Consider the following 27,933-nt stretch of genomic DNA (forward strand, 5'->3'; position numbering starts at 1 on the left):
TTTGTTCCAATACTAGGCTACCTCCCGCCTCTCCTTGCTCCTGGCTGCCAGCCATTACCACCTGCTGGATCCTCCCTCCCTTCATCTGAAGGAAACTTATCAGCTCCAACCTACAGTCTTGAGGGAGGAATTGCTCCAGCCAGCAGGCAGGCCACCCGCCCCCCACCCACAGGGCTGGACTTTGGCCAGGGCGTCAAAGATGTCCTAAGCCAGGAGAGGATGGGGGAGCAGGGGAGGCTTGGGAGAGAAGCCGATGGTACTGGGCTCCCTGGACTGACCTGTCCCCCCACAAGCACCCATTTCTTGCCCAGGATCCTTAGACACGGCTTCTCCCCACAACCAATCCCGGACACTCCAGGCTACAAAGCATCCTGAAGGCACCTTAGGCTCTGACAGTGGCTACCCACTGGCCTCAGAGGGTAACCACCTCCTCTCCTAAAGCGAAAAAGCCAGCTCTGAACCAAAGCCCGCAGGGAGGAGCGATGCCAGAGAAATGCTATGGCTTAGGTCAGAAACCCTGAAATCCCGGCTCTTGCTTCTAGCTATGGAGTTTAAGCAAGTTTCTGGTCTTTTCCAAGCCACCTGTAAATGGGAACTACACCGCCCTGGGAAGGTCTGAAAGGCCTGCGCCCACAGCAGCCCCCACCTTGCCACCTTCTCCTTCAGCCCTGCACTTCCCAGAGCCAGGCGTCCTCTGCAGGGGGAGGAGGAGGGGTGAAGTATCCTGCAGGAGGAGGGGTGAAGTCCTCTGAGGACAGACTAAATAAGGCCAGGTGAAATCAGCTGCTTTACATTTTCTCTTCAAAAGGTGCCCTAGAAAAAACAAAACAAAACAAAACAAAACAAAACAAAACAAAAGGTGCCCTAGAGAGAATTCTGCTAGTTCTTGACCATCAAAGTCAACAGGGGAGGAAGGAGGGAAAGAAACTCTAAAGGAAGTCCAGTGATGCCAGACGACTGAGTAGAAATTACTTCCACTTTGTGTCACAGAGCACCTTCTCCCTTCAGGTCCCAGGTCCTGATACCCCTTAAGTCAGCCATCTTCATGGCCCTGGGCCCACACAAGGAAGAGAAGAGAGGGCGGGAGCCAAGGGCTCAGGGAGAAAATGGACACAGACATGCATCCCTTTGGGGGATCCATAATAAAAAGGGAACTCTGCAGACAGGGTTGGCCAGACCTGGCTGACCCCAACAGAATTTTAGGTGTAATGGCTACCTCAGCATCAAGTCAAACCATTTCAGGTCAGAAACACACCCTTCCAACCGCACCTGCCCACCTCCATCCCCAGGCACATTTATGGTATGCTCAGAGGGTATCGTGAGTGAATTCGGATTTTGTTTGTTTTTTAACATTTTATTTTCTAAGTAATCTCTACACCCAATGTGGGGTTTGAACTCATAACCCTGAGATCAAGAGTCACACACAATAGGCTGAGCCGGCCAGCCCTGTACCCACCAAATCAAAACAGCCTTTTTTTCCTTTTTTTATTTTGATCTGTTTCACACATTAGATGTTTGAAGAATAGCTTCCTATTTTTAAAAATTGGGGGGAAAAAGAACCCCTGGACTAGATGGTCCCTAGAGTGCTAACACTCTATTGGTCCTGTGTTCACTTGGTTGGCCCTCCCATCTGGTGGGCTTCCCGCAAAACTCTGGAGAACACAACAGAAGACGCTGGGAAAGGAGGAGGGAGAGGCCTGGGCTCAGCAGCTGGACCCCCCTGGACTCTGCACACACAGGGAGAAGCAGCGTTCCCCACAGGGCGGCCTCCGGGTGAGGCTCCCTCCTCTCCGCAGCCTGCAGCTCCAGCCCCACACCTGCCCTCAGGAGCCCTGCATCTCTATCCAGTCCCCCTGATGGAGGATGTGCTGCAGCAGCCCGTTGACCACGTCCAGTGTCTCGTCCTTCTCCAGCACAATGTCATAGGAGTCCATGTAGCGCTCCCGCCGCTCTTCCACCTGCCCAGGGGAGGGGGGAGGGGTGACAGAGAGTCCCAAGGATGCCCTGCCTTCTCTGCCTCTGCCTCTCAGGTACCTGGGGCAGGGGCAGGATGGCATTCAGGCTGCAACTCTCAAGAGAAGTTCCATGTGACAGGGACCCGCCCTTTGGATGGCAGTGGGCATAGGGTACCACAATTAACCCTTGTGTCAGTGGCAAAAGGACAGTACAAGCATTAAAATTTAAAAAACAGATGTTACTTCTAGTCCATCTGGATTGAATTTTCACAAGGTTCAAGCATTCTAGAGGTCTTCAGCACCTGCTGGCTGATGGTGAGGGGAGGATAGGAGTGGTGGCCTTCTAATTTGAGACCATACTATGCCCCTTTATGACCACGGTGTTTGCACCCCTGTCGGCCTCTGGTCTGTTCTTATAGATGTTTTTTTTTGTAAAGAATTTTATTTATTTATTCATGAGAGACACACACAGAGAGAGAGAGGCAGAGACACAGACAGAGGGAGAAGCAGGCTCCATGCAGGGAGCCTGACGTGGGACTCGATCCCAGGTCTCCAGGATCACACCCCAGGCTTCAGGTGGCACTAAACCTCTGGGCCACCGGGGCTGCCCTGGTCTGTTCTTATAAATGCACTTTCTAATACTGACTTCTCTCCTACTTCAATCATGCCTTACAGGTACGACATGCAATCAGCCCCACCATATCCTACACTATGTACCATGGGTAGATGAACCTCCTTGCTTCGGTTTCCCATCTGAGAGTCACTACCTCAAACAGCTGCCATAAGGATTAAATGTGTCGATGTGCACAGTGTGTGGTGAGCATCCAACAGTAAGTGCAGGCTGATGACCCTGTCTCTGAACTCCTGTCGCGCCATGTGCCCAACATAGCCATCATCACTGTGTATCTCTTTTGTTTTCCTCTGAAAATACAGCTTGTGACTTACCTCATTGCCTCTAAGACTCGACAGTGACTAGCACATAGAGTGTTCACCAGGCATTTGTTAACAGGAATTGAAAAAGAAGCAAGCCACTAAGATAAGAAGCCCCGGTCTCACACCTACCTTGTCATTTAAGAAGCCAATCTTGAGAATGTTCTCCACACCAGGCACCCCATCAGCCATAGTGAGGTCCCCCATGGAGTCTCCCAGCAGGAGGATGTTGGTTTTCCCCTGAAGCTGCTGGAAGTACCCAGAGTTCTCACAAACGGAGCTGTTCTTATTGTATGTGTGTATGAGCTGGCCCTTGAATCCCCGGAGGAAACCCTAAAGAATCAAGAGAGAAGAGCTACAGGGACCCATCTACAGCCAGTTTTCCATTGTCGCTGTCACAGAGGAAAGGGAATCCTGAAAGACAGAAATGCCAAAATCTCATTGTAGTCTAAAGTAGGGGCCAGCCAATTAGGTCCTGTAGGCCAGATTTGGCCTATTTTTGTAAATTAAGTTTTATCAGAACGCAGCGAGGCTCATTGGTTTACATCTTGTCCACGGTTGCTTTTTTTTTTTTTTTTCCACAGCAGAGTTGAGTAGTTGTGACAGATCCTAAAATCTATCCCACAAAGTCTAAAATATTTACTACCAGGCTTTTTTTTTTTTTTTTTTTTTTTACTACCAGGCTTTTTACAAAAAAATTTGTAACCCCTGATTTAAACTCACAAGGACCCTCAAATATCATTGTTCACATACTCTGGGGTAGCATGAAGCCCATGACACAAGCACTGTTCACGCTACATGTGTGCTCACCCTCAGCTGTGAGCCATGTCCTCACCTCAGGCTAAAGGGATGGGAATTCCAGCCATTGGTTTAAGGGAAGAAGTCAGAGCATGGGTGAGTCAGAGTAACCCACCTCTGGCTCCAGGAAAACAAGTCAAAGTCTAAGTTCTTGAGTTTGAGTACCTAGGATGGCACATGACCTAGGGCAGGGACATGGGGCTTGCCTGAACCCTAAATTAGGCACCCTAGGGAGGGCAGGTCCTTCAGAGGTAACTGTCTTTAGCTGGCATAAAGAAATAAATAACTGACTGAGTGCAAGAAGCCAGCATGCCTTCCCTCCCCAGGTTAGGGTTAACGGTTTCAGATATGGCCCTGGGGGCTGGTGGTCCCCACCCCTCTTCCATCCCTAGCCTAAAGGAGACCCGGCTCACGTCCTCATCAAAGTCCATGTAGTTAGACACGATGTGGATGTTAGGGTGGAACACTTTCATCTGTCGGATAATCTCCTCCAGGATGTCACCAATGCCCGCGGAAAAGATGAAAAGGGGAATGTTGTTCTGGTAGAGGGTGTTGAAGAACGTCTTGTATCCCTCCCTGAAAAGAGATGGATGGATTCTGCAATTGCACTGCCTCTGGTCCTGGTCTTTTTTCTTTCTTTTCTTTTCTTTCTTTCGTTCTTTTTTTTTTTTTTTTAAGATTTTATTTATTTATTTGAGAGAGAGAGAGAGAGCACAGCAGGGTAGAGGGTCAGAAGGAGAAGCCGACTCCCCGCTGAGCAGGGAGCCTGACATGGGGCTTGATCCCAGGACCTGGGATTGTGACCTGAGCTGAAGGCAGATGCTTAACCAACTGAGCCACCCAGGCACCCGTCTGCTCCTGGTCTTTATTTTCTACTTTGGTGATATATTTTTAAATTTTTTCTTTTTAAAGATTTACTTATTTATTGAGAGATAGAGAGTGCACACATATGCAGGGAGGGAGGAGCAGAGGGGCAGAGGGAGGGAGAGTCTTAACCAGACTCCCCCCTGAGTATGGAGCCTGACACGGGGCTTGATCTCACCACCCTGAGATCATGACCTGAGCCAAAATCAATAGTTGGGGGCTTAACCGACTGAGCCACCCAGGCGCCCCTACATTTTTTCTTTTTAAAAACATTTTAAATTGAGGTATAAAATACATATAATAAATGGTTAACATGCACTAATCTTAAGTCTTCAACTCAACTAATGTTTACATATGTATACACCCATGTAATTACTAACCAGATCAAGGTTCCCTTTCCAACCAATGCCATCCCCTCCTGTTGTGACCTCATGTGCACTGCTGATTAGCTTTGCCTATCCTTGAACTTCATATAAATGGGCTGTTGTTTGTTTCTGCCTTATTTTGCTCGAGCAAAATACAACCAGGTAACTATCTGGGACAGCTTCACTGAGGAAACACCCCAACCCCTCGGCACTTACTGGGTCTGCATGTGTCTCTACTTTCTTGGCTTTTTGTGGCTCTCCCTAGGGAAGACATCCAATCCTTGAGAGCAGGCATCCATGTTGCCTCCTTCCTCTATGTGCCCTCATCCCTCCTCCAGTAAAGAACATGGCAGCACTGGGAAGGCTGCTGATGATCAAGAGTCCCAGGCCAGCCAACTCTCATATTGGAGTTAAGAACACCAGTCATCAGGGTGACCCAAAGTCTTTTTACCACTGGAGAAAATGAGCTAGAAACTGTTTATCCTAGGAGATGAAGCCTTGGTCATATTCATACTATATCCGCTAGCAGTAGACAGTTTCCTAGGAAGCACCCAAGGGTGAGATATCCTTTAGCTATATTCAGAGACGAAAAGCAAGATCTTCACATCAGCCACTCACGGTGTTTTGTCTCTTTTGACTCCTCTAGCAACTGATTCCCTTCCACTCCCTCTCAGACTCTTTTTTTGTGAGCAAACCAGTTTCAAATGTTTTCCAGAGCGAGCCGCTTACCTAAGCATTGCATTGGACTCCTTAACCACCTGGGCAATCTGAAACTTCTGAATCTTCTGCTGGCACAGGAGATCATGTGCTTTGGTCCACCTAGAAACAGACACCCCACAAAAGTCCAAATTCCAACCACTAAGTAAAACGTCCTTTGGCTTTTAAGGACCAAGTTCCTTCTGGAAAGATTAATGGAGGCCTCATCCTTTTCCACCAAGCCACTTCCTGAAAGACTCTGGCCATCCTTAAAAGGAAGAGGGTGAGAAAGCCATACTACAGCCACAGGAACAAGAACTGGGTGAGCTAACTGCTGAAGTCAACCACTCTTCTGAATCCTTCCCTTGGTGACCCCATATTCTGGAGAACTGGGGCTCCATCCAGTGATACTGGTTCCTGTAGGAAAGTTATCTTTCCAAAGCACTTATTCCCCCAAACCAAGGGGTTTCCACCTAATTCCCAGGATTCTCAGTGGGCGTCCCATTCTAGCAGCAGCCATGAGCATCCCCACCGTGGCTGGATGGTTTGTTCTAACAGGTGGGCCAGAGGCATTGAATAAGGTAAGAGGGGGCCTGCCACCTCATCCAGGCTCAGGAAAAGCACACCCCCTCCTGGATCAGTGCATCGTGGGGCTCAGGAGCGGTTCAAAACAACTGTCACTTACCACTCCACCATATGAGGTAACTTCTCTTTGATGGTCCGGTGTGGGTCAATCTCAATTGGGTAATAGTGGTGAAGGAGCGCTTTGAGCTGGGACATCCAAATGAAGAGAAAAGCCGTTAGCCCGCGTCAACTTTTTCCCAGCGAAGTCCCACACTTTATCGTGAGAAAATAATCACCTAGAAGATGCAACTCTGTGTTAGAGAGTGACTGATCTGCAGAGCTGGTCAGCCCTTCGCATGCACCCTCAGAATCTGAGGCCGAAAAATCAAGAAAGACCTTTTGCTCTCAAGGGAACGGTGACTAGGATTTTGTTGTTATTCATTAGCTCAGTTGGCAGGGCTTAACCAGTAAGAAGGGATTGATGCTGTATTTCCCAAAAATGGGGTGCACTTTCTCAGGGGGTAGGCAAAGTAACTTTAGGGGCATGTGGATAAACACTTTTCATGTTAGCAGTTTTAGATTCATTTTAATGCATGTTAAGGAAAAAGACTCCTAGCACATCAAAATCAGGCTTTCACAAAGATTGTTTCTTTTCTAATTGCATTCAGATTTTTAATAGTAACCAAACTTTAAGTAAAATATGTGGTAAAAATCACCACAGATATGGCAAAAAGCAGAAGTAGAAAAATCATGGGAGTGAATTTGGGAGCCAACATGTTAGTGGACAACCATCACAACACCAACATCGGGTGAACCACCTGACGAGCATTTACAAGTGCCTCCTCCTGCTAAGATTTCCTTCTACCTGCCAGGACCTTTGTCCAGGGAGACCGCTTCAAGGACCATGTGTCACACTGGGCCAATCAAGAATAGCGCCAATAAAAATGGAAACTGATTGGGGAAAAAATTTAATTCTAATATACACACAATCTCAGATTACTATGAGATCAAATGTAGAGTCCCTGACCGCAGGTCCAAAAGAGAGTTAAAGGCAAAGTTCACAAACTGACAAAGGGAGAAACCTCCTGAAATGCATTAAGATTCTCAATGTATACGTTTTGCTGGGGGGATGTGAGAACATTTTTCTGAAGTATAAAATAATTCAGGAGAAGAAAATACTTTTTTAAAAAGAAAAAAAAGATTCTATGCATAAACTTTGCTGTGTTAATTTTGGGGGGAGCTCATCAACACCCGGAATCTTGGTTTTTCCTAAGAGCACATTCCTTGAGCAGGCACCCAAACCAGCTGTCTTACTAGTGGGGGCAGCTTTCTGGAAGCTGATAAGATCAGGTATGTCAGGGAACCACTAAAAGTGACCTGCCAAAGGTCCTGAAGCCAGAACTTACACTAAACCAAAAGTGCATCTCCAGAGAGACAGGTTGTAGGAATATAAAAATTATCTATAATTTGTTGCTCATCTTTTTTTTTTTTTTTTTAAGATTTTATTTATTCATTTGAGAAGAGAAGACGTGAAAGAGAAAGAGACTCTCTAATGAGCAGGGAGCCCGACATGGGACTTGATCCCAGGACCCCCGGATCATGACCCACCCCAAGGCAGACAGACGTTTCACCAACTGAGCCCCCCAGGCATCCCGATTTGTTGCCTATCTTAATAACAAGTAATTGGGGATCCCTGGGTGGCTCAGCGGTTTAGCGCCTGCCTTTGGCCCAAGGCGCGATCCTGGAGTCCCAGGATGGAGTCCCACGTCGGGCTCCCAGCATGGAGCCTGCTTCTCCCTCCTCCTGTGTCTCTGCCTCTCTCTCTCTATCATAAATAAATGAATAAATCTTTTTAAAAAATTAAAAAAAATAAGTAATCATGACAGTATTGGAGGAGCTGACCAATATGACAGACTGAGAGACCCCTTTGTGTGTAATTTAGTGACGAAGTGAAACTAAATAAGAGTTATTCAGTAGAAAGAGCTCAGCAAACTGCAGAGAAATGTGCAGCCAGCATGGCTCTCTTATGGCAAGGGGACATGGATGGGAAGAACATGGAACAAAGTGAAATGAACTCTAAGGCTGCGGGATGTATATCTGTATGTATTGCATGAAAATGAGTGTTATTACATATTGACATTGATTCAGAGGTCTTTCTTGATACCGGTTACCTTACCAAAAAATTATGTATTTTTAAGATTTATTTATTTTAAAGTGAGAGGGACACCTGGGTGGCTCAGTGGTGGAGCGTCTGCCTTGGCCTTAGGACATGATCCCGGGGTCCGGAGATCGAGTCCTGCATTGGGCTCCTTGCAGGGAGCCTGATTCTCCCTCTGCCTGTGTCTCTGCCTCTCTGTCCCAGTGTCTCATGAATAAATAAATAAAATCTTAAAAAAAAAAAAAAAAAGAGTGCACATGGGCAGGGGAAGGGTCAGAGGGAGAGGGAAAGAATCTCAAGCAAACTCCCTGTGAAGTAGGGAGCCCCTCTGCAGGCCTGAACCCAGATTCCACCACCCTGAACCAAAACCACGAGCATCTGCTCTTAGATGCTTAACCCACACTGAGCCATCCAGGCACCCTCCCCAAAATTATATTATTAAAGAAAGAGCATAATAGTGAAGAGTTTGGGACAGAATCAGATCTATGGGAAAATCAAGCTCTGTGTCTTGCCTGTATGACCCTTGAAGGAGTTGTTTACTCTCTCCAAGCCTCTGTTTTCTTATCTGTTTAAGTGGAGATCATAGTGGTTCTATCCACCTCTCGGAATTGCCTGAGGGTTAAACAGCGACGTTGAAGTCTCTTGAAAACTCTAGCTAGCAGTACCCATAACATCCCTATTCTAACCACCAAAGCAGTACCCATAACATCCCTATTCTAACCACCAATCATCACATCTTGAACAAAAAGGAGACACTGCCCCAGTGTACGAGACCAGGTTCACTTGAGCATGAGAAAAACAATTTTTAGAAATATTAATCTTCTAAGATCTCTACCCTGGAATCTTTGGTCCTAACCAAGAACCGTCTGAAGTCATATATGATAGCCATCTCTGAACAAAGAAGGGGAGTAACCCACCTCATTCCGGCACTCCTCACTGATGATCTTGCTGTTATCCAGAATGTCTGCAAAAACACAAAACTCCTTTCATTTGCCACTTAGAAACCACCATCTTGTCAAGCCCAACAAAGCAACCTAGTACGTGACTTACTGTAAGAAGAAGGGCATCGTTTTCCATTATATGCAAACCTGCTCAAGGTCATGTCAAAATCAGAAATGATCTAAAATGCAAAAGAGAGATGCTGTCCATACAGGCTCTTTCCCGTGTGGCCCTGCCTGGGGGTGGGGGTGGGGGACAGGGGACGGACGATTATGAAAGGCAAACCAGCTCAGTGCCCAGCCAGTGGGCAGAGCCCTGCGGGAATTAGGAAAGGCCAGGGTGTGGAAGGGAGAACTAATCCCAGTTAGCAGTAGCGTGCTAAGCCTGAGGATGCGAGTCTCTTGCAGGTCGCTGGCAGATGGGGGACTGAGGAATCAAGACCCCCTTTGACCCTTGGCGTTGCCATCTCAATGCCCCGGGTCCCTCCCAAGGTGACCCATCTCCACATCTGCAACGGGGCGGGGGCGTTGACGGGGCAGGTGTGGAAGCAAGGCCCCAGGGCCTGGTGCCGGGTGCTCTCCACCTAATTAGAGGAAGCAGCAGCTGGTCAAGGCCGATACGTTTGGAAGGCAGGTTCTCCAGCTCTACCCCAGGTCGATCACGCGGGGCTACCTGCTTGCCCGCAGCGTCCGCAGCGGCGCGGACGGGCCCGGGGCAGGTCACCCCCCAGCCGCCCCACCTCGCCCCGGCCGCCCCGCCGTACCTGCAAGCGGTCTCCCCCGCCCCTGCGGAGGGCGCCCACGATCTCCTGCACCCGCCCGGGCTGCCGCATCAGGACTGTGGCCTTCATCAGGGTGCTCACCTGTCCCGAGACCCGAGAGAAGCGCTGACCCCGGCACCGCGCTGGGCCCAAGGGGAGCCCGGGGCGGCTCGGCAGCCCCGAGAGGCCGGGCCGGGGCGCGGGGCGCGCAGAGGGGGGCTCCGGGCCGGCCCGGCCGCCTACTGGCCGGGGTGGCGCGGCGGGGCCCAGGCGGCCCGCTGGGGGCCTCGGAGCGCCCCGGGGGTCGGGGCCCGCCCCACGCCGGACGCTTCCTCCCGCCTCACCTCCTCCGCCATGGCGCTCGCGGCCGGGACGACGGCGCCGGGACAACGACCTCCCCCGCGGCCGCACTGCGCAGGCGTCGCCCGCCGGGAGCGGGGACCGCGGGGCCGGGCCGGAGAGGGCGGCGGGCGGGGCCGGGAGAAGACCGGTGGCTCCCCGCTCTGTGTCGAGGAGGGCGAGGGTCCTAAGGGGTGGGGGTGACCGGATGCCACCGTCGAGAGCAAAAATGGTCATTTCCAAACACAGAGTGTGCAGAGCCAAAACCCCCAAAAAAGCCGCAGGAAGGGAGGGGGATATGGCAAACGTCCAGAAGGGGCTTCCCTGGGCCCACTCCTCATGGCAAAAGATCATGAGCCACTAACGCAAGTCTGCAGCACAGGAAGGCCCTGGACAGCTGGGCCAGCATTAACTCCCCAGCAGCTTCCCTTCCTTCTGCCTCCTCTGACTCAGTTTCCTTGAATTCAGTGTCTGGGGAGCCACTGCCTAGCAGTGGAAGAAGGTAGATGATGCTACCAGGATACAGAACTGGGCAACTCAAGTGGGCAACAGGAGCTAGAATGGATAAAAACTCTTATGTGGTGTCATGGTCACCGACCCGCTCCAGATTCAAGGGCTTGGAAGGTGTGGGGTGGTCTTCAGCCTGAATGGTGGTGGTGGGGGGGGGTTTGAAAGAAGGACGGAGACAGGAGAGGGTTCCAGAACCCGAGAGCACAATCCTGAGAGTGATCTCATTGCAGGCCCAGGATTCTGGAACTTGGGCTGCCTGATGGGCCCTATATGAAAGATGTAGTAGGGAAAAGGAGCGACAGCAGGCTAAAGGGCCCCCCCACAACCCTCCCCGACACCCTAGGACAGCAGCCTCTCTCCGCTGGTCCCAGGGTGCCATGGAGATGGAGAGCACGGCGGCCTCCACACGTTTCCACCAGCCTCACATGGAGAGGAAGATGAGTGCGATGACCTGTGAGATCTTCAACGAGCTTAGGCTAGAGGGCAAGCTCTGCGACGTGGTCATCAAGGTCAATGGCTTTGAGTTCAATGCCCACAAGAACATCCTCTGTAGCTGCAGTTCCTACTTTAGGTATAACAGGGTGGCCAGGCTCAGCCAAAAGGGGACTGGGGCTCCTTTTGAGACATTTGGTTCATTTCACGTTTCCCACCCCCTACCATCTTAAGTTAGGGACACTGTCAAACTCGGGGTTCCTGTGGCCTGGCTCCTTTGTCTTCGGAAGAGGTACAACTAGGGCCAGAGCCTCCTCTCTGCTTTTCAACTGGATTTCAACCAACTGTTGGTGGGCCAGGTGCTTTTTTCCTTTGATTCTCACCCAAACCAACCTTTGGGAAGGTTGGACACCCATACTGGATTTCCTACTTAAACCTAGATGACAGGTGCCACTTTAGCTGCCCCTCGTGTCCCCATCCCAATAGAGACTATCTCAAACAGGGTGATAAATTAATAAGGATGGAGCAGATGGGAAGGACGATGCGGGAAAGCACCGAGGAAATGTTTATCAGAAGATAAAGGGAGTTTGGGCCACAACACTGTAACCTAGAAAGTGGCAGAGCTATTTTGTTCATGAGCTTAAAAATGTTTGAGTAATCAATTCCAATGAAGATATGATAAATGTGCCCCATCTGTTGCCCCCCAGCCCATTCTCTCCCTCTCTCTAAAAAAAAAAAAAAAAAGTAAAAAAACTATTAGCTCATAGGTGGTACAAAAAACAAGAGGCGGGCCAAATTTGGCCCAGAGGCTGTAAGTTCGCAAACTCCTGCTCTAGAGAAGAATCTCTGATTTCCAAGCCCATATTCCCTGAAGCAACCTAGAAAAAGGAAGCAAAAATTTGTTAGAGCAGGGACTTCTGTCTTGTTCAACACCTAAAAAAAAAGTACCTAGCTATACAGTGGGAGCCCAGTAAATAGTTCTGGAATAGTACACTGTCAATAATTATTTACCGAGTGCCTATTTTGTGACAGGCACTATCCGAGGTACTAGAAATAAAACAAGGAGTAGAGATAAACATTTGTGTTCTCATGAAGTTCACCTCCTAGTAGGAGGAATAGGCACTCAATACATAAAAAACAGCAGATCATAAGTGCTAGGGAGAAAAAGGGAAAGTAGGGAGAGGAGGGTGGCAATTTTAAATAGGATGATGTTTTCTGACAAAGTGACGTTTGAGCAAAGACTTTTAAAGATTTTATTTATTCATGAGAGACACAGAGAGAGAGGCAGAGACATAGGCAGAGGGAGAAGCAGCCTCCCTGTGGGGAGTCCGATATGGGACTTGATCCCAGGACTTGGGATCATGCCCTGAGGCAAAGGCAGATGCTCAGCCACTGAGCCACCCAGGTGTCCCTTGAGCAAAGACTTTAAGGGGGATGTGGGAGTGAGAAATATGGAGATCTGCAGTGGGGAGCCTTCTAGGCCAAGGCAGCAGCATGTACAAAGGACCAAAAATGAAGCACCTCTGGTGTATTCAAGGCAAGCAAGGCCAGTGGGATTGGAACGGAAGGAGGGGGAAGGTGGGAGGAAGTGGCCAGAGGTATTACTGGTCCAGATCTTAGAGGACTTTTGTACTCCCTGGGAAGGACTTTGTATTTTACTCTGAGTAAGAAGGGATGTCGGTGGAAAGTTTAGGGTGCAAGGGGTATGTAAACTCGTAAGGTGGTTGGGGTATGACGGTAAACTCTGGCAGCATCGAAGGGCAAAAGCAGGAAGATCTGTTCGGAGGTTAGTCCCAATCATCTAGGCAGGAGATGATGGTGGCTTGGACCAAGGAGGTAGCAGTAAGCGGTGAGGAGCCATCAGATCCTGAGTGTGTGTTGATTGAATGGTACTTATTTCAAAAGCATATTGCTTAAGCTTAATTCCCTTAAGCAAGATTCAGATAGAAGAGACACAGGTCTAACTCCCTCCTACCCATCTATTTCCAGGCTACTCACCTTGCACTATTTGGGAAATGTCCAAACTCTCCTCAACAAAAACAAAAGGTGGGGAGGGAGAACCTGGCAAACTGGAGAGAAATGTTTCAGTGGCTCTGCTAGTTTCTCTCTTTCTTCCAGAGCTTTGTTTACAAGTGGCTGGAACAACACTGAAAAGAAGGTATACAACATTCCTGGCATTTCCCCTGACATGATGAAGCTGATTATTGAATATGCGTACACCCGGACCGTCCCGATCACACCAGACAACGTGGAGAAGCTGCTGGCAGCCGCAGACCAATTTAACATCATGGGTATCGTCAGGGGTTGCTGTGAGTTCCTCAAGTCGGAGCTGTGTTTGGATAACTGTATTGGCATCTGCAAATTCACGGACTACTACTACTGTCCCGAGCTGAGGCAGAAGGCCTACATGTTCATACTGCACAACTTTGAGGAGATGGTGAAAGTCTCCGCTGAGTTTTTAGAGCTCTCAGTCACTGAGCTGAAAGATATCATTGAGAAAGATGAGCTCAACGTCAAACAAGAAGACGCTGTATTTGAAGCCATTTTAAAATGGATTTCTCATGACTCCCAAAATAGGAAGCAGCATATTTCAGTTTTGCTTCCCAAGGTCAAGTTTAGTTATTTTTTGTGGGATGCTTAATTGCTCATGTTGGGTTCATTAATCCCGGAGGGACTATGCGAAGAGCCATATTCAGATGTTTGGCAGATTCCGGGGGCTGTATTTACATACACTTATATAGAAGGCATCGCCTACTGTTCTGTGGAATTTTGCAGTTTTCTTTGCCCTTGGCATTGCTAGTTGCTTCCACCCCACTTACATTCTTTGACCAAAATTCTCCCTGGCAGTGGGGCAGGAGATGGCAAGGCCTTCAAAAGAATTCTAAAGGGCCTTCCGTTCACCCTTTTTTTATTCTGTGAGTTTCCCCAAACCCCAGGTAGAAGTGGGACTAGACACCAAACTGTGAGTATTATACACAATTACAGCCATTTGGTGCTAATTTGTGTTATTTTATAGAGAAACATAGATGTTCAATGACTGAACAATCACCACAGCTTTCTCTGGTCTAATAGTACTGCCTGGTGGCCAAGGAGGGGGCTGGCTCTGTGACCACTGAGGTGCCTTCTATCTAGCTCATTCTCAGCATCCAAATGTATGCCACCTCTGAAAAACAAATATTGAAACTGTGAGCTGTAAATTTCAAACACAAAACAAAATATGACTGCATATTCATATGTAGTTCAAAGGGCTGCAATTCAAAGGCTGATTGTAAACAGGGAGTTGTGGAGATGGGTTTTCCAGGTACCCTCACCTCATCTGACTTCCTGTATTTCCTTCTTAGGTTCGCTTGGCCCTAATGCATGCTGAGTACTTCATGAACAATGTGAAGATGAACGACTATGTCAAAGATAGTGAGGAATGCAAGCCAGTAATCATCAATGCCCTAAAGGCCATGTATGACCTAAACATGAATGGACCCTCTAATTCTGACTTCACCAACCCACTCACCAGGCCCCGCCTGCCCTATGCCATTCTATTTGCAATTGGTGGCTGGAGTGGTGGGAGCCCCACCAATGCCATTGAGGCATATGATGCTCGGGCAGACAGATGGGTGAATGTCACTTGTGAGGAAGAGAGTCCCCGTGCCTACCACGGGGCAGCCTATTTGAAAGGCTACGTTTATATCATTGGGGGGTTCGATAGTGTAGACTATTTCAATAGCGTTAAGCGTTTTGACCCAGTCAAGAAAACGTGGCATCAGGTGGCCCCCATGCACTCCCGACGTTGCTATGTCAGCGTGACAGTCCTCAGCAATTTCATTTATGCCATGGGAGGATTTGATGGCTATGTGCGTCTCAACACTGCTGAACGTTATGAGCCAGAGACCAACCAGTGGACGCTCATTGCCCCTATGCACGAGCAGAGGAGCGACGCAAGTGCCACAACACTCTACGGGAAGGTAAGGATGAGGAAGGGGACAAGAACATGTCCAGAAGCAATGCTCTTCTTTGTTTTTTGGGGATGGATGGAAAATAGAAGAGGCAATACTCACTTTGCAGTACTGTCCTCAAATGACCGAGTGGCCCTTTGTAGTGATCCTTTAAAATTTTACTCATTAAAAAGCAATATGAGGGACACCTGGGTGGCTCAATGGTTAAGCATCTGTCTTTGGCTCAGGTCGTGATCCCGAAGTCCCGGGATCAAGTCCCACATCGGGCTCCCTGCATGGAGCCTACTTCTCCCTCTGCCTGTGTCTCTGCCTCTCTGTGTCTCTCTCATGAATAAATAAAATCTTTTAAAGACTACATTAAAAAATAAAAAGCAATATTAGTGGAAGGGAAGAGGGGGAAACTGGGGAAAAATTAGAGAGGAAGACAAACCATGAGAGACTCCTAACTCTGGGAAACAAAGGGTTGCAGAAGGGGAGGTGGGGGGATCCCTGGGTGGCTCAGTGGTTTAGCGCCTGCCATTGGCCCAGGGCGTGATCCTGGAGTTCCGGGATGGAGTCCCACATCAGGCTCCCGGCATGGAGCCTGCTTCTCCCTCCTCCTGTGTCTCTGCCTCTCTCTATGTCTATCATAAATAAATAAATCTTTAAAAAGAAAAAAGAAAAAGAAAAAAAAAGGGGAGGTGGGTAGGCAGATAGGGTTAACTGGGTGACATACATTAAGGAGGATATGTAATGAGACGAGCACTGGGTGTTATACTGTATGTTGGCAAATTGAATTTAAATTAATAAAAAATATATATATTTTAAAAACAATGTATGGGGTGGCTCAGTTGATTAAGCGTCTGCCTTTGGCTCAGGTCAAGATCCCAGGTTCCTGGGGTGCCTGGGTGGCTCAGTTGGTTAAGTGTCTGCCTTCCGCTAGGGTCGTGATCCTGGAGTCCTGGGATCAAGAGAGCCTGCTTCTCCCTTTCCCTCTGCCCATCCTCCTGCTCATGTTTCCTCTCTCAAAATCTTAAAAAAATAAAAATAAAAAGCAACATATGCATACACAGAAAAAAGAAACATTGTACAGACTGACATCAGAGGGGTCCCATCATACATACCGTTTCTTTCTACTCCTCAGAGGTAATTTTTAAGATTTTATGTATTTATTTATTTATTCAAGAGAGACACAGAAAGAGAGGAAGAGACACAGGCAGAGGGAGAAGCAGGCTCCACGCAAGGAACCCAATGTGGGACTCGATCCGGGGAATTTGGGATCACACCCTGAGCCAAAGGCTGATGCTCAACTGCTGAGCCACCCAGGTGTCCCTTGTGCCTCTCTTCACACAGGTCTACATATGTGGTGGCTTTAACGGAAATGAGTGTCTGTTTACAGCAGAAGTGTACAACACTGAGAGTAATCAGTGGACAGTCATAGCACCCATGAGAAGCAGGAGGAGTGGAATAGGTGTAATTGCTTATGGAGAACATGTATATGCGGTGAGTTTATCTTGTACCACACAAAACGATAACCCTAGATTTTTTGTTCACAAATAGGTTTGTGCTGTTATTGGTAAGTTGAAAAGCATTTTTTCTGTGGAAAACAGTGGAAAGAGGGAGGTATGAAATCACTGGTTCCCCACCCCAACCCCCAAAGAAGGCCTCTTCCTCGTTTAACAGAAGTAATGGCTAACAGTCAACCATGTTTCCCTTGCATCCATAGGTAGGTGGCTTTGATGGAGCAAATCGACTTAGGAGTGCAGAAGCCTACAGCCCAGTGGCTAATACTTGGCGCACAATCCCCACTATGTTTAATCCTCGTAGCAATTTTGGCATCGAGGTGGTAGACGACCTCTTGTTTGTGGTGGGCGGCTTTAATGGCTTCACTACCACCTTTAATGTGGAGTGCTATGACGAAAAGACGGACGAGTGGTATGACGCCCATGACATGAGCATCTATCGCAGCGCTCTGAGCTGCTGTGTGGTGCCAGGGCTGGCCAACGTCGGGGAATATGCAGCTAGACGGGACAACTTCACAGGATTAGCACTGCGAGATGAAGTAAAGTACTCCGCTTCGACAAGTACCCTACCTGTATGAGCCTCTTCATTTAGCTAATAAAGAGTCTAAGCAATAAGAATTACTTCTTTTTTTAAATAAATACAGTGTTTAAACTTGTAAGAGTACTGGAAAATGTTCAACTTAAGGGAGCCAAGGGTTGAAGGAGGGAGTAAGAGGAAAGGCAGAAAGCATTTATATCCAACAGTGCATCATTAAAAAGGAAAAAAACACAGTGCAAACCAGCTCTAAAAAATACGTTTATTTGTAACTTACATTGAGACAATAGCATCAACACAGAACGAGATAGCTTCAGGAACATAAAACAAGCTATTTTACAATGTAATGTCTCAAAGCATCCTAAATTCTACATCTCCTCTGACTTTAAGGGAGAGAGCCAAGATTATACTTTCAGTAGAGTAGGGGCTTGGATACTGATAGCCCAAAAAACTCACTGTGTGCCAACTTGACCTAAATATGTATTTTACAAATAACTCAATGAGCCCTAGGCACATGGATCATAATCTTCAAACATCTAGCAAGCTTAATTTTTCACAAGTGCATTATGCAGGAGGATTAAGTTAACAAGTGCTCTACTGTATGTGCTTCAATGTCAGACATCCGTAGTGATGCTCGGAGAGTAAGACAAAAGCCCTACCAAGGTAATCAACAAAGCAGTTATTTGGCTACCTAATTAAGTTCCTTGAAGCAAGATGACTACTATATTATGTTATTGTTACTGTATTACTCAACTAGGAGCTGTTTTGTTTCCAATGACAAGAACAAGTTATAATGTAGGCATTATAACAACAAAAACGGACATTCTCAAGAAAGTGACAAACTGGAGTGATGGACCATGCCAAAATGTCTGACAATTAAAGGAGAGACTGAACTGTTTCTCAAGTATTCTACAGTTAAATGGTAACCAATAAGTACCCTATTTTTCTAGTGGAGGCAGAGAACTTGCTTCACAATTCTGTGGACTTTCAAAAGACAGGAAGTGTGGCCAATATACCCTTTTTATTTAAGCTTAATTTGAGGAAAGTACAAAAAAAAGTCCCTTTAGTTATGCTTGATTAGGCCAAGTAACTAAAATATACAATTTAGCTTACTTGTCTACCTACAGAATAGTGTCTTATTAGAACTATAAAGCAGAGAATGAAGTAAACATACCACATGCTACACTAGTCCAGAAACAAGAAAAAAGTGTGCCCTAGAAAATGTATTACCAGCAGCCTGAAGAGTTTAAAAAAAGCACACAAATCTTTGATAAACACTATCTTTCCATCTTCAAACCTCTGTTCTGTATTTTTTTTAAAAGTCAATATTTTAAAAGTTTTTGGTCCCAACAATACTATATAAAACTAAGTGATCAAAACAAAACTGATGTCAATGAATTTTGAGGGTTTTTTTTTTAGCAAAATATTTCTGAATCGGCACAACAAAAGCAAAGTTGGATATCAAGATATACAAGACTAATCATGCAAACAACTGCAAGTGAGCTGTATTACTTAAACACTAAGCTCATGACTGACATTCTCAATGTATAGCACAGATTTTTTTCTCTGTATACCATGGTGTGGTAGGTATAATTAAAGGATATCCATTCTAAGATATAAGTAGCACTCGAAATTATGTATAGGTATTATTTTTTGGTATAATCAATTCTTGTCTTTTCCTTCCACAAAACATAAACAAAAGCAACAGTAACAACAACAGGTTTGCTTGAAAACATGCTGTCTTTTTTAAAGCTATATTTTTAACTGCTTAAATTACCAAACACACTCTAAGTTTTCATCAAAAAGGAAATTTCCTTCCCAAAAAGCCATTAGGCTGGTTATAGTCAGAACCTTTCCAAATACTCTGAAAGTTATTTCCAGTTTAGATTTCAGAATGTCAGCCTTGAACAGATTTAAGCAAATCTGGTTTCCTTCCTTATTAACAAGTTAGTTAGGATATTTCAGAAACACAAGTTATTGATGTGAAGTCACACGTGAATTCAAATATGAAAATTAGAAATTGAGTTGTCAGGAAAACCTGCACACATCATCATGCAAGGAAGGACTTACCACTTCTTTTCAGCCATGGCCTAGGCTGCCTGCTGAGTTAAAAAACAACAGTTTCAATCAAGTTTTCAAAACCAGATTATACCTAAATCTTAAGAGGAGTTAGAACGTGTCACATCACGTGAAAAAAGACCACCCCCCAAATAACTTGGTAACGATGGTCTCAGAAGACAACTCTGAGATAAGATCCAAAAATCTTACATCACACCTTCTGGAGAGAAACTACCATTGTAGTGCACTACTGAATTATTTCACCATCACCAAGAAAAGGAAGTCTGCTAGCTAGCGGCATCTATCAGAGAGGAGAATATTACTCAACGAGCTTTTCTGTCTCACTTGCATAGACCTCTCTCAACTCAGAATTAGCACTTCTCAGAAATGGCTTTTATCAAAATAACTACAAATGGAAATTGATAAAATGGAGGAGGTGGCATAGGATAATATATCCTCCTACAGAAACAGGACTTGAAGTTTACTACCTCCACTCCAATCTAAAAGAAATGGTTTTAAAGCAGATTTCCAACACATTTATTGAAAAACTGTCCTAGGCAGGGATGCTAATTTAGAAATTTCAGGGAAGTTCTTAGTATACAGTCCAAGAGGTAAATATTAATAGTCTTGCAGCAAATTGAGAGCCAATATTTCTGGTTGTACTTTTTTTTTTCTTTTGATGTTTGATATAATAATAATGAGGCTAATATAATGGACTAGGGAAAAAATAATCACTGCACTTCGAATTCAACTTCTAGAACTGCATTCTGGAATGTCTAAGGAGATAGGTATTCCAAAACAAACATATAATGGATCCCTTTTGCAAACCATTAGAGCAGAAGTCCTTTAGGCTAAAGCTTGGGAGTGTGTTAGAGAATCAGAAGAATGCATAAAAATAAAAGATAACTAAAGCAATACATTTTTAAGAGACATAATTGTGTACCTAAATTTGGTATTCTAGGTTCAAAGTTCCAATAAAAGTCTAGGGCAACAGGATAAAATACTAGAACAACTAGGGCTGAGAAATAATACGGCTTCTCTTTAGCAACAGTTCTCTAAATTGTCCCTTCCTTCGCATTTGGAAAAGGTTTCTTTTAGAAAGGAATAAGGATTCTATACAATATACATTAGGGGAAAATTTAAAACTGAAGGCATTGTGTTGATTGTCATAGGCATTATTTACACTCATTAACTTATCCTCAAATAAACCTGCGACTCCTGAAAAAGGCATTTAAATGTTTTAATGCCTTTGATTGCTCCGTCTACAATACTTTTCTTCTTAAAGAAACAAATTTCACATATATAACTTCCTCTGTATTAAATCAATCAGCTAAAGATCAATATTCTTGTCAACTACCATCATCTCTAAGTGATGGCTGTAACAGTTGCTGAAGAATGAAAAACACTTTAAAAATGAGCCAATCACAAATTTCTCATCAGTCATCTCCTCTAGAAATAAAACTAGCACTTCTAGATAGGCACATACAACAAAATATCAATGCAAATCTTCTGAAATCATCTTGCTGAAATATTGTGCTTTTCCCTTCAAATCTCAGTATCACTATTGCACATACCTCCTGCAGATGAGGGCTCAATGCATATTCTGCCCTTTTCAAAATCGGCCATTCAGGAAATAAAATCAAAAGGAATATCAAAGTAAATGTGCAAATAAAATTGTTGCTTAAAGCACGTTCAAAACAGTCCCTAAGACAAAGGAGTTTTAACTTGTTGGCAGAAAAACACCCAAGTGACTATACTTGGTTTTTCCACTTGTCATTAATAAGATCTATTAAGCTAGCATATCCACACAAACCAAAGACAGAAAAAGACTGCAAACCAACAAAAGTTACCACATATTAAATCGAGTTTCCCATTCTTCAGTTTTTAACTATATTTCCTTTATATGGGGCAATAATCAGTTTAGGTAGAAAATAAGTTATCGACATACTTTTTCAAGTAACAGTCTGGGTATCCTCAGCCTCATGAAACAGGTACAACTGTTTTAAGCTGCACCTATTAGAGAACCTAGCATTCAATCTGAGAGCTCGGCACTCGTCGCATGTTTAGGGCGTGCCGATGTATTTCTTGCATTTGTCTGATCCGGTCCTTCTGCCACATTAAGTTTTGAGGCATAGGATATCTCTGTGTGCCATGCAAGTACCGGTATGGAATTCTCACATGGCAAGCTGTGGCTCTACAACGCGGCTGTGGCATGGGAGGAAGAAGCATCCACCGCTTTCTTTCAGCACAATATCGATAGGCTTCTTTCCGATACTGTTTGTCAATATCATCACTGTTTTTCCAGCCTCCAATAATGAAAACGTCATCTTTGTAATAGCAGATAGCTGCTCCTTCAATGCTTAGGACTTCTGGAGGTAAGCTTTCAAGGATCTCATCGGAAACTTGGCTGGCAATTTTTCTTATTGCCTCTTCATTTTCTAAAGAGTAACTCTTAGGACAGCATGATGCTGTCTGATAAAAGTTTGAATTGACCACGGACATTTGGAAAAAGCAGTAATTGTCAATAAGTGGCAAAGATTCCACATCTTGCCACTGTCGAGTCTCAGTATCATAGCAAGTAATTACAGCCTTTAATCCATCTTCTGTGTCCCGGTCCACAGGAGTGCGGGCAGCAATGTACACAAACCGGTCTTCAATGGCTAGCGCTTTGACATCTCGAAGAATCTTTGGTGCTGATTCCAAGTTGTGCCATTTATCAAGCTCAGGATTATAAACAGTCACGTCTTTAAAGCCAGGACTAAAGTTGCCATGTCCTCCTATGCTGTAGAGCTTCCCTTTGACCTCTGTTAACCCAAAAGAATGCTTCCTCGTCATCAGACTACAAACATGTTCCCATGTATTCAAATTTGGGTTGTATCTTTCCACAGTTTTAGCAAACCCTGGTTCCATTGATCCGGCAACATACACATAGGACTCTGTTACTGCAACAGCATGTCCATCAAGGTGATTATGAATATGGGGCAGGTTTACCCATCTGTCCTCATCGACAAAATATCCCACACATTCACTTAAATAATCCCCTCCTTCTGACACGCCTCCAATAACCATGATCACGTCCATGTTTTGCCCATAGCGAGGTAATAATGAGACATGAGAAGCGGGATGCTGGAAGGTGCCAGACTGTATGTTCTCAGCTCTCAGAGCATGCCTCTCTACTGCATCAGCCACCAATTTGACACAAACTTCATTATTGGCCACCAGCCTCTCTGGTTTGACATGCCGAGTAAGGTAAGTAGGTTTCATCTGGGATAATCTGAGCAATTTAAAAAGTTCTTCAAAGTATCTTTCTCTCTCTTCAGCATTTCTCTGAACCCACTTCAAAACTGTTTCAAAGAGAACCTCTTCAGAATCAACCGTAATTTCCAAGTCTGACAGCCAGTCTCGAATGAGATGGAAAGGTAAAGTATAAAATTCCTCATCCTGAATTACTTTGTGGAAATTTCTCCGTATCATATCGGCAGCTTTCAGTGCAAGTTGGCTCAAGGTATACATGTGAGCTAAGCTATGAATGGCCACACAATTAGAGAGATGAAGTTTCTTCTTGAGAAATTCTCCACAAAATTCTTTTAAACGAATTAAAAGGAACCTAAAATCAAGAAAAATAATTTTCAAATGTGCATATTTTATGCGGTTGCATTTTGAGAACATCTGAATTATACAAATTAAAATGGTAAGCTTCATCTTAATTTACACCCAACATTTGAAAAAAGACAAATCCCCCCAAATTAAAAAGGATTTTTATACTGCAAAGTATATTTAAAAGCATAGTCATCTTTATATATACTTTAAATTATTTGTATTATATAGTCTATACACAATTATATATGACACATTATATATGTATCATATATACACAATGGAGAGTTCTTCATAATGTAAGGTTTTCTGGAACATATTCTTTAATAAAGTACAATAGTCAGAGAAAGGCAAATACATATGATTTCACTCTTATGTGGAATTTAAGAAACAAAACAAATGTGCAAAGGAAAAAAAAGACAGAAAGATACAAACCAAGAAACAGACTCTTAACTATAGAGAACTGATGGTTACCATAGGGGAGGAGGGAGGTTGAAATGGGTGATGGGGGCTGGGGAATGCACTTACCGTGAGGAGAACTGGGTAACGTATAGAATTGTTGAATTACTATGTTGTACACTTGAAACTAATATAACACTGTATGCTAACTATACTGGAATTAAAATTTTTAAAATTAATAAAAAAATACAATAGTCCCACACTTTATTTTTATTAGCAAAGGCAAATCCCAAGCCTAATTTGTCTATGCTATTCCTGTCCTAATCCCGTCAGTCACTAGCCTTTTCTTTAATGAGGCAGGATCTTGGAAGAGACTTTATTGAGCCTTAACTACATGGTACAGGAACTGTGGCTCCTGGGAGGCTGTTTCCTCAAATATCAGAAAGAACATCAGTAGAGGCCTTGTGTCAGAGATTTTTTTTTTTTTTTTTTTTTTTTTTTTTTTGTGTGTGTGTCAGAGATTTTAATCTCCTTTTCACCAGAGTTTTCTCCTTGGGCAGCAGATGATAGGGGCAGGGGGTGGTGCTTTGAGGGTGCAGCCTGAGCTGGGTTCTCATTAAAAGTAGGGGTGCAAAGCAAACTCAAACAACAATAACAAATGTATGGAAGTGGTTTGGCATGTAGCGGAGTAGAAGTTGTCTCCTCACCCAAATACATTTGACACATATTCCCTTGGATAGGGTGTTTGGAAACACTGCTCTATGAAAACAACAGATATCATATACCAGGCCTTCGTCATGTGCTGGGCACTTCCTGTTATTTCCTTGTAAGTACCCTTGAAGGAAGGTATCATCAACAGAGTATATGGGTGGTAAGGAGAGGGATGCTGCCTCAGAACTGATGCGTAAGATTAGATGTGATGGTTGCAAGGCACTTAAAACAGTGCCTAACACAAGGCAGCTGCTCAAGCAGCTGACAGATGGAGAGAAGTTAAGAGTTTTAAGTAAATTGCCTGGGGCCTTCTCTCCTCACCTCCAATTCCCCCTATAAAGGGGGGGGGGGGGATGGAAAAACAAGACCACATGACAGACACAAACACAGCTTGAGTGCAATGACCATGTTCATCCATTTTCATTCAACAAACCTCCCTCTCTCAGATCTATACGTGCCTTCATCTTGGGGTCCCTGGGTGGCTCAGTTGGTTAAGCATCTGCCTTCAGCTCAGATCAATCCCCATGTCAGGCTCTCTAGTCAATGGGAAGTCTGCTTCTCCCTCTGCCCCTCACCCTTTTGCTTTGAAATAATAAAATAAGCAAAATCTTTATACTTGCACCCATCTTTCCTCACCTTCTAATGGATGACCCACCCCTGTGCTTGGAGAAAAGCAATCAGGCAGAAACATCATCTCCCCCCCGGTCAATCTGCTTGCACTCTGCCTTCCCAGTCCAACTTTTCCATTTTATTTATTTTTTTTTAAGATTTATTTATTTCTTTATTCAGAGAGAGCGAAAGAGAGGCAGAGACACAGGCAGAGAAGCAGGCTCCATGAAGGGAGCCTGACACGGGATCCCAGGTCTCCAGGATCACACCCCGGGCTGCACGCGGCGCTAAACCGCTGCGCCACCAGGGCTGCCCAACTTTTCCATTTTAAACACGGATTCTGTCCCATTCTTGGTTTTAAGGACTTTGCTCCTGCAATTATTCCCCCACTTCTGTAACATCAATTTCTCCTCTTCCACTGATTCGTTTTGTTTTTTTTTTTCCAGCACACAAACAAGCTCTAGTATCTCCTATCTTACAAGGGAGAAAACAACGTCCCCTGACTCTTCTCCAAACATTTCCATGTGTATCATTATTCTGATGCTCTTTAAAGGAAGACTTAAATGGCTCTTGTTAATGCCATCAAGGACCTCTATTACTGTCAAATCCAATCATCTATTATGGTTGACAGAGTTGACATGATTGGCTTACCCCCTCCCTCCTCTACACCCTTTTCTAAGGCTTCTGTGTGACCCATCTCCTCTGCTGGTTCCTCTAATCTTTTGGAACCCCAAGGTTCAATCCTGTCCCTTCTATGTCTACACTCTCTTCCTAAGTAATTTCATCCAATCTCATGATATGAGATTACCATCTATATGCCATGCCTTATTCCTCCCAATCTCTCCTAAGGTTCTTATATCCAACTGCCTACTCAGACATTTCCTGGACCAAAAACAAACTCCTGATTTTCCCAAACTTGCTTTCCTACACTCTTCCACATCTTAATAAATAAATAACTCCATCTTTTCAACTGCTTGGATCAAAAAACTAGCAGTCTTTTCCCTTACACTCTACATCAAACCCATCAGCAAATTTGTCCCTTATACCCTCAAAACATATCTAGAATTGACCCACTACTCACCTTTACTTTTCTTTGATCCAAGCCTCTACCACCATTCCAACAACCTCATCTCTCTGCTTCTGCCCCAGGAGCTCCTTCCCCACCACCCCATTCTTTTTTCAACACAGTACATTCTTCAAATCAGACTGCATTGTTCCTCTGCCCCCAAAGTAAAATTCTTCAAATCAGACTGCATCATTCCTCTTCCCCTAAACCTTCCCATCTCATTCAGAGTAAGAGTTGGGAGTCCTTCCACAGGCTGCAAACCCTTTGGAATCTGAACTGCATGGAATCTAGATCCATCCCCATCACCACTCTGAAGGGTCTCTCCCACCCCTCTCTATCTGCATCCATCTGATCTAGCCACACTGGCCTCCCACTATTCTCTAACATCCAGATAAGCTCCACCTCGTGGCCTTTCCACCTGTGCTCCCTACCTGAAACACTCTTTACCTCATCTCCTTTGGTTCTTTGCAAAATGTCTTCTTCATTAGGCATTCTCTCTGCACCCAATTAAAAAACACAATTCCTCTCCACCAGCACTTTCTATATGCCCTTACCATGCTGTATTTTTTCATCAAAATTGTAACAATCTGACACCTATTCACTTTACTTGTCCATCTACCAAGGTAAGTGCAATGAGGAAAGGGACTTTTGTCTGTTTTGTTCACCACTGAATTCCTAGCATCTGAGAACCCAGCGTCTGTCGCATCACAGGCACTCAATAGGTATTCGTTAAAATAATGTACCTGTAACACAATACTGCCACAACAGACGTCTCTAAAAATGGCATTCACCTGCTTCCTAACCAGTCTCTGAAGCCTCCATTCCTATCCCTTTCAGTCCATTTCTCACAGCAGCAGAATCATCTTTAAAAATAATCAAATCAGAAAATTTCTTCGCCCAGCTTCCCACCACAGTAAAAAAAAAAAAAAAAAAAAAAAAAAAAAAAAAAAAAATCATCAAACTCCTTTATTTCAATGCATTTCACAGACCCTTCACCCACTAGATCCAGCTCCACTGGATATTTCCTTTAGTTCTTTAAGCTAAACTGGGTCCTGCATGAGGGCCATTGAGCCATCTGCCTGGAATGCTCATTTCCCATCTTTGCACAATAGGTCTTTCCCATCGTTTGGAGGTCGGTTTAAATGTCACCTCTTCAGAAAGGTCTTTCCTCTACCCAATCACTATCCTTTCATCCTTTTCAAATGTCAACACAGCACTGATTACACGCAGACTTTCTTTTTCATTGCCTTTGTCCCTCCACCTGGAATCTGAGCTCCCCAAGAGCAGGGCGCCCTCGTCAGACGGGCCGGCTGCATCTTCAGTACCCAGCGCAGTGGCTGCCCCAGAGCGCACGACAGACGCTCCAGAAGTATCGAACAAATGCATCCCCTCGGGGCCCCCCCGGAGGCACTGCCTCCCGTCTCCTCCACGGACGCGGCCCTCGGCGGGCGAGCATCTCCACGGCCCGGCGCGCGGCCCTCCGCATCCCGCCTACCTGTCGGCCAACTCCAGCACCTCGTGCACGCTGCCCGTGCTGACGCGGATGCGCCCGGTGTACATGTATTCGATAACGGCTTCCACCGTGTCGGGCTCGGGCCCGGGTTCAGAGCTCCACTTGCGCATCTCCACCCGGCCCGAGCGGGACTCCGAGAACTGGCCCGAGAGCAGGGGCGTGAAGTACTCGGTGGCGGCGGCCAGCACCGAACGGTGGGCCCGGAACTCGCGGCCTCCCGCGCCGCCGAAGCACAAGGTAATGTCGCAGAAGAGGCCCTGGCGCCGCTGCTCGTTCTGCCTCCAGGACAGCTCTGAGCAGTGAGAGCTGCACTCGAAATCCTCGGCCTCCGGGCCCGGATCGCCCCCGCTCGCCTCCATTGCAGAGATGCCGGGCCCAGACCCGAAGTCCACCGTGCCGCTGCCTCGGACTTCGGCGGCCAGCCCTGCAGAGCCGGCGGCGGCCGTCTCCATGCTCTCCATCTCCAGCACCTGCAGCGACGCGGCCGCTGCCGCCGCCGCCGCCGCAGCCACTGCCGCCGCCGCCATCTTGACGCCGCCGCGCCCGACCTCCGCAGGCTCGGAACGATCCAGCCGTTCTGGTGCGACACAGAGGGATTCTGGGAATAAATAGTGGGCGCGGGGCGGAGCCGGCGCCGCGGGTGTGCGCACGCGCGGCCGCCCCCCGCCCGGAGCTGTCCGTCC

General features: G+C 45.8%; 3 protein-coding genes across 5 annotated transcripts; 1 reads left to right on the top strand and 2 right to left on the bottom strand.

Moving 5' to 3' along the window:
* Positions 1–1,338: 1,338 nt before the first annotated feature.
* NT5C3B (5'-nucleotidase, cytosolic IIIB) lies at positions 1,339–10,464 on the bottom strand. Its single transcript, XM_041726728.1, has 9 exons — positions 10,374–10,464; positions 10,033–10,131; positions 9,381–9,450; positions 9,248–9,294; positions 6,294–6,379; positions 5,642–5,731; positions 4,097–4,259; positions 3,018–3,218; positions 1,339–1,958 (listed from the first exon to the last, which is right to left on the bottom strand). The coding sequence occupies exons 1-9, from the start codon at positions 10,383–10,385 to the stop codon at positions 1,824–1,826; spliced, it is 903 nt and encodes a 300-aa protein (XP_041582662.1). The 5' UTR covers positions 10,386–10,464; the 3' UTR covers positions 1,339–1,823.
* A 587-nt stretch (positions 10,465–11,051) lies between these two features.
* On the top strand, positions 11,052–17,549 carry KLHL10 (kelch like family member 10). Its single transcript, XM_041726392.1, has 5 exons — positions 11,052–11,449; positions 13,429–13,918; positions 14,652–15,269; positions 16,593–16,742; positions 16,966–17,549. The coding sequence occupies exons 1-5, from the start codon at positions 11,256–11,258 to the stop codon at positions 17,338–17,340; spliced, it is 1,827 nt and encodes a 608-aa protein (XP_041582326.1). The 5' UTR covers positions 11,052–11,255; the 3' UTR covers positions 17,341–17,549.
* On the bottom strand, positions 17,546–27,886 carry KLHL11 (kelch like family member 11). 3 transcript variants are annotated; one of them, XR_005983216.1, is made up of 3 exons: positions 27,233–27,886; positions 21,304–22,962; positions 17,546–19,396 (listed from the first exon to the last, which is right to left on the bottom strand). XR_005983216.1 is itself a non-coding variant. In XM_041726391.1 (2 exons), the coding sequence occupies exons 1-2, from the start codon at positions 27,775–27,777 to the stop codon at positions 21,381–21,383; spliced, it is 2,127 nt and encodes a 708-aa protein (XP_041582325.1). In that variant the 5' UTR covers positions 27,778–27,886; the 3' UTR covers positions 17,546–21,380. The 3 variants fall into 3 exon arrangements, 1 of the variants encoding a protein (XP_041582325.1); XR_005983215.1 differs by having other exon boundaries at positions 17,546–19,399; XM_041726391.1 differs by having other exon boundaries at positions 17,546–22,962.
* Between the last annotated feature and the right edge of the window lie 47 nt (positions 27,887–27,933).

Source organism: Vulpes lagopus, chromosome 12, assembly GCF_018345385.1.
Source record: "Vulpes lagopus strain Blue_001 chromosome 12, ASM1834538v1, whole genome shotgun sequence".
Taxonomy (NCBI): domain Eukaryota; kingdom Metazoa; phylum Chordata; class Mammalia; order Carnivora; family Canidae; genus Vulpes; species Vulpes lagopus.

What these genes read in the sequence shown, in the direction of transcription:
- NT5C3B (XM_041726728.1), bottom strand. An exon ending in ACATGGACTTTGATGAGGAC is followed by an intron (nt 3,219 to 4,096) that starts GTGAGCCGGGTC and finishes TTGATTCTTTAG; the next exon opens with GGTTTCCTCCGGGGATTCAA. An exon ending in TTGGCTTCTTAAATGACAAG is followed by an intron (nt 1,959 to 3,017) that starts GTAGGTGTGAGA and finishes TCCCCTGGGCAG; the next exon opens with GTGGAAGAGCGGCGGGAGCG.
- KLHL10 (XM_041726392.1), top strand. Translation starts at nt 11,256, where the DNA reads ATGGAGATGGAGAGCACGGCGGCCTCCACACGTTTCCACCAGCCTCAC. An exon ending in TTTCAGTTTTGCTTCCCAAG is followed by an intron (nt 13,919 to 14,651) that starts GTCAAGTTTAGT and finishes TTTCCTTCTTAG; the next exon opens with GTTCGCTTGGCCCTAATGCA. An exon ending in CCACAACACTCTACGGGAAG is followed by an intron (nt 15,270 to 16,592) that starts GTAAGGATGAGG and finishes CTCTTCACACAG; the next exon opens with GTCTACATATGTGGTGGCTT.
- KLHL11 (XM_041726391.1), bottom strand. Translation starts at nt 27,777, where the DNA reads ATGGCGGCGGCGGCAGTGGCTGCGGCGGCGGCGGCGGCAGCGGCCGCG. An exon ending in GTGCTGGAGTTGGCCGACAG is followed by an intron (nt 22,963 to 27,232) that starts GTAGGCGGGATG and finishes TCTTGATTTTAG; the next exon opens with GTTCCTTTTAATTCGTTTAA.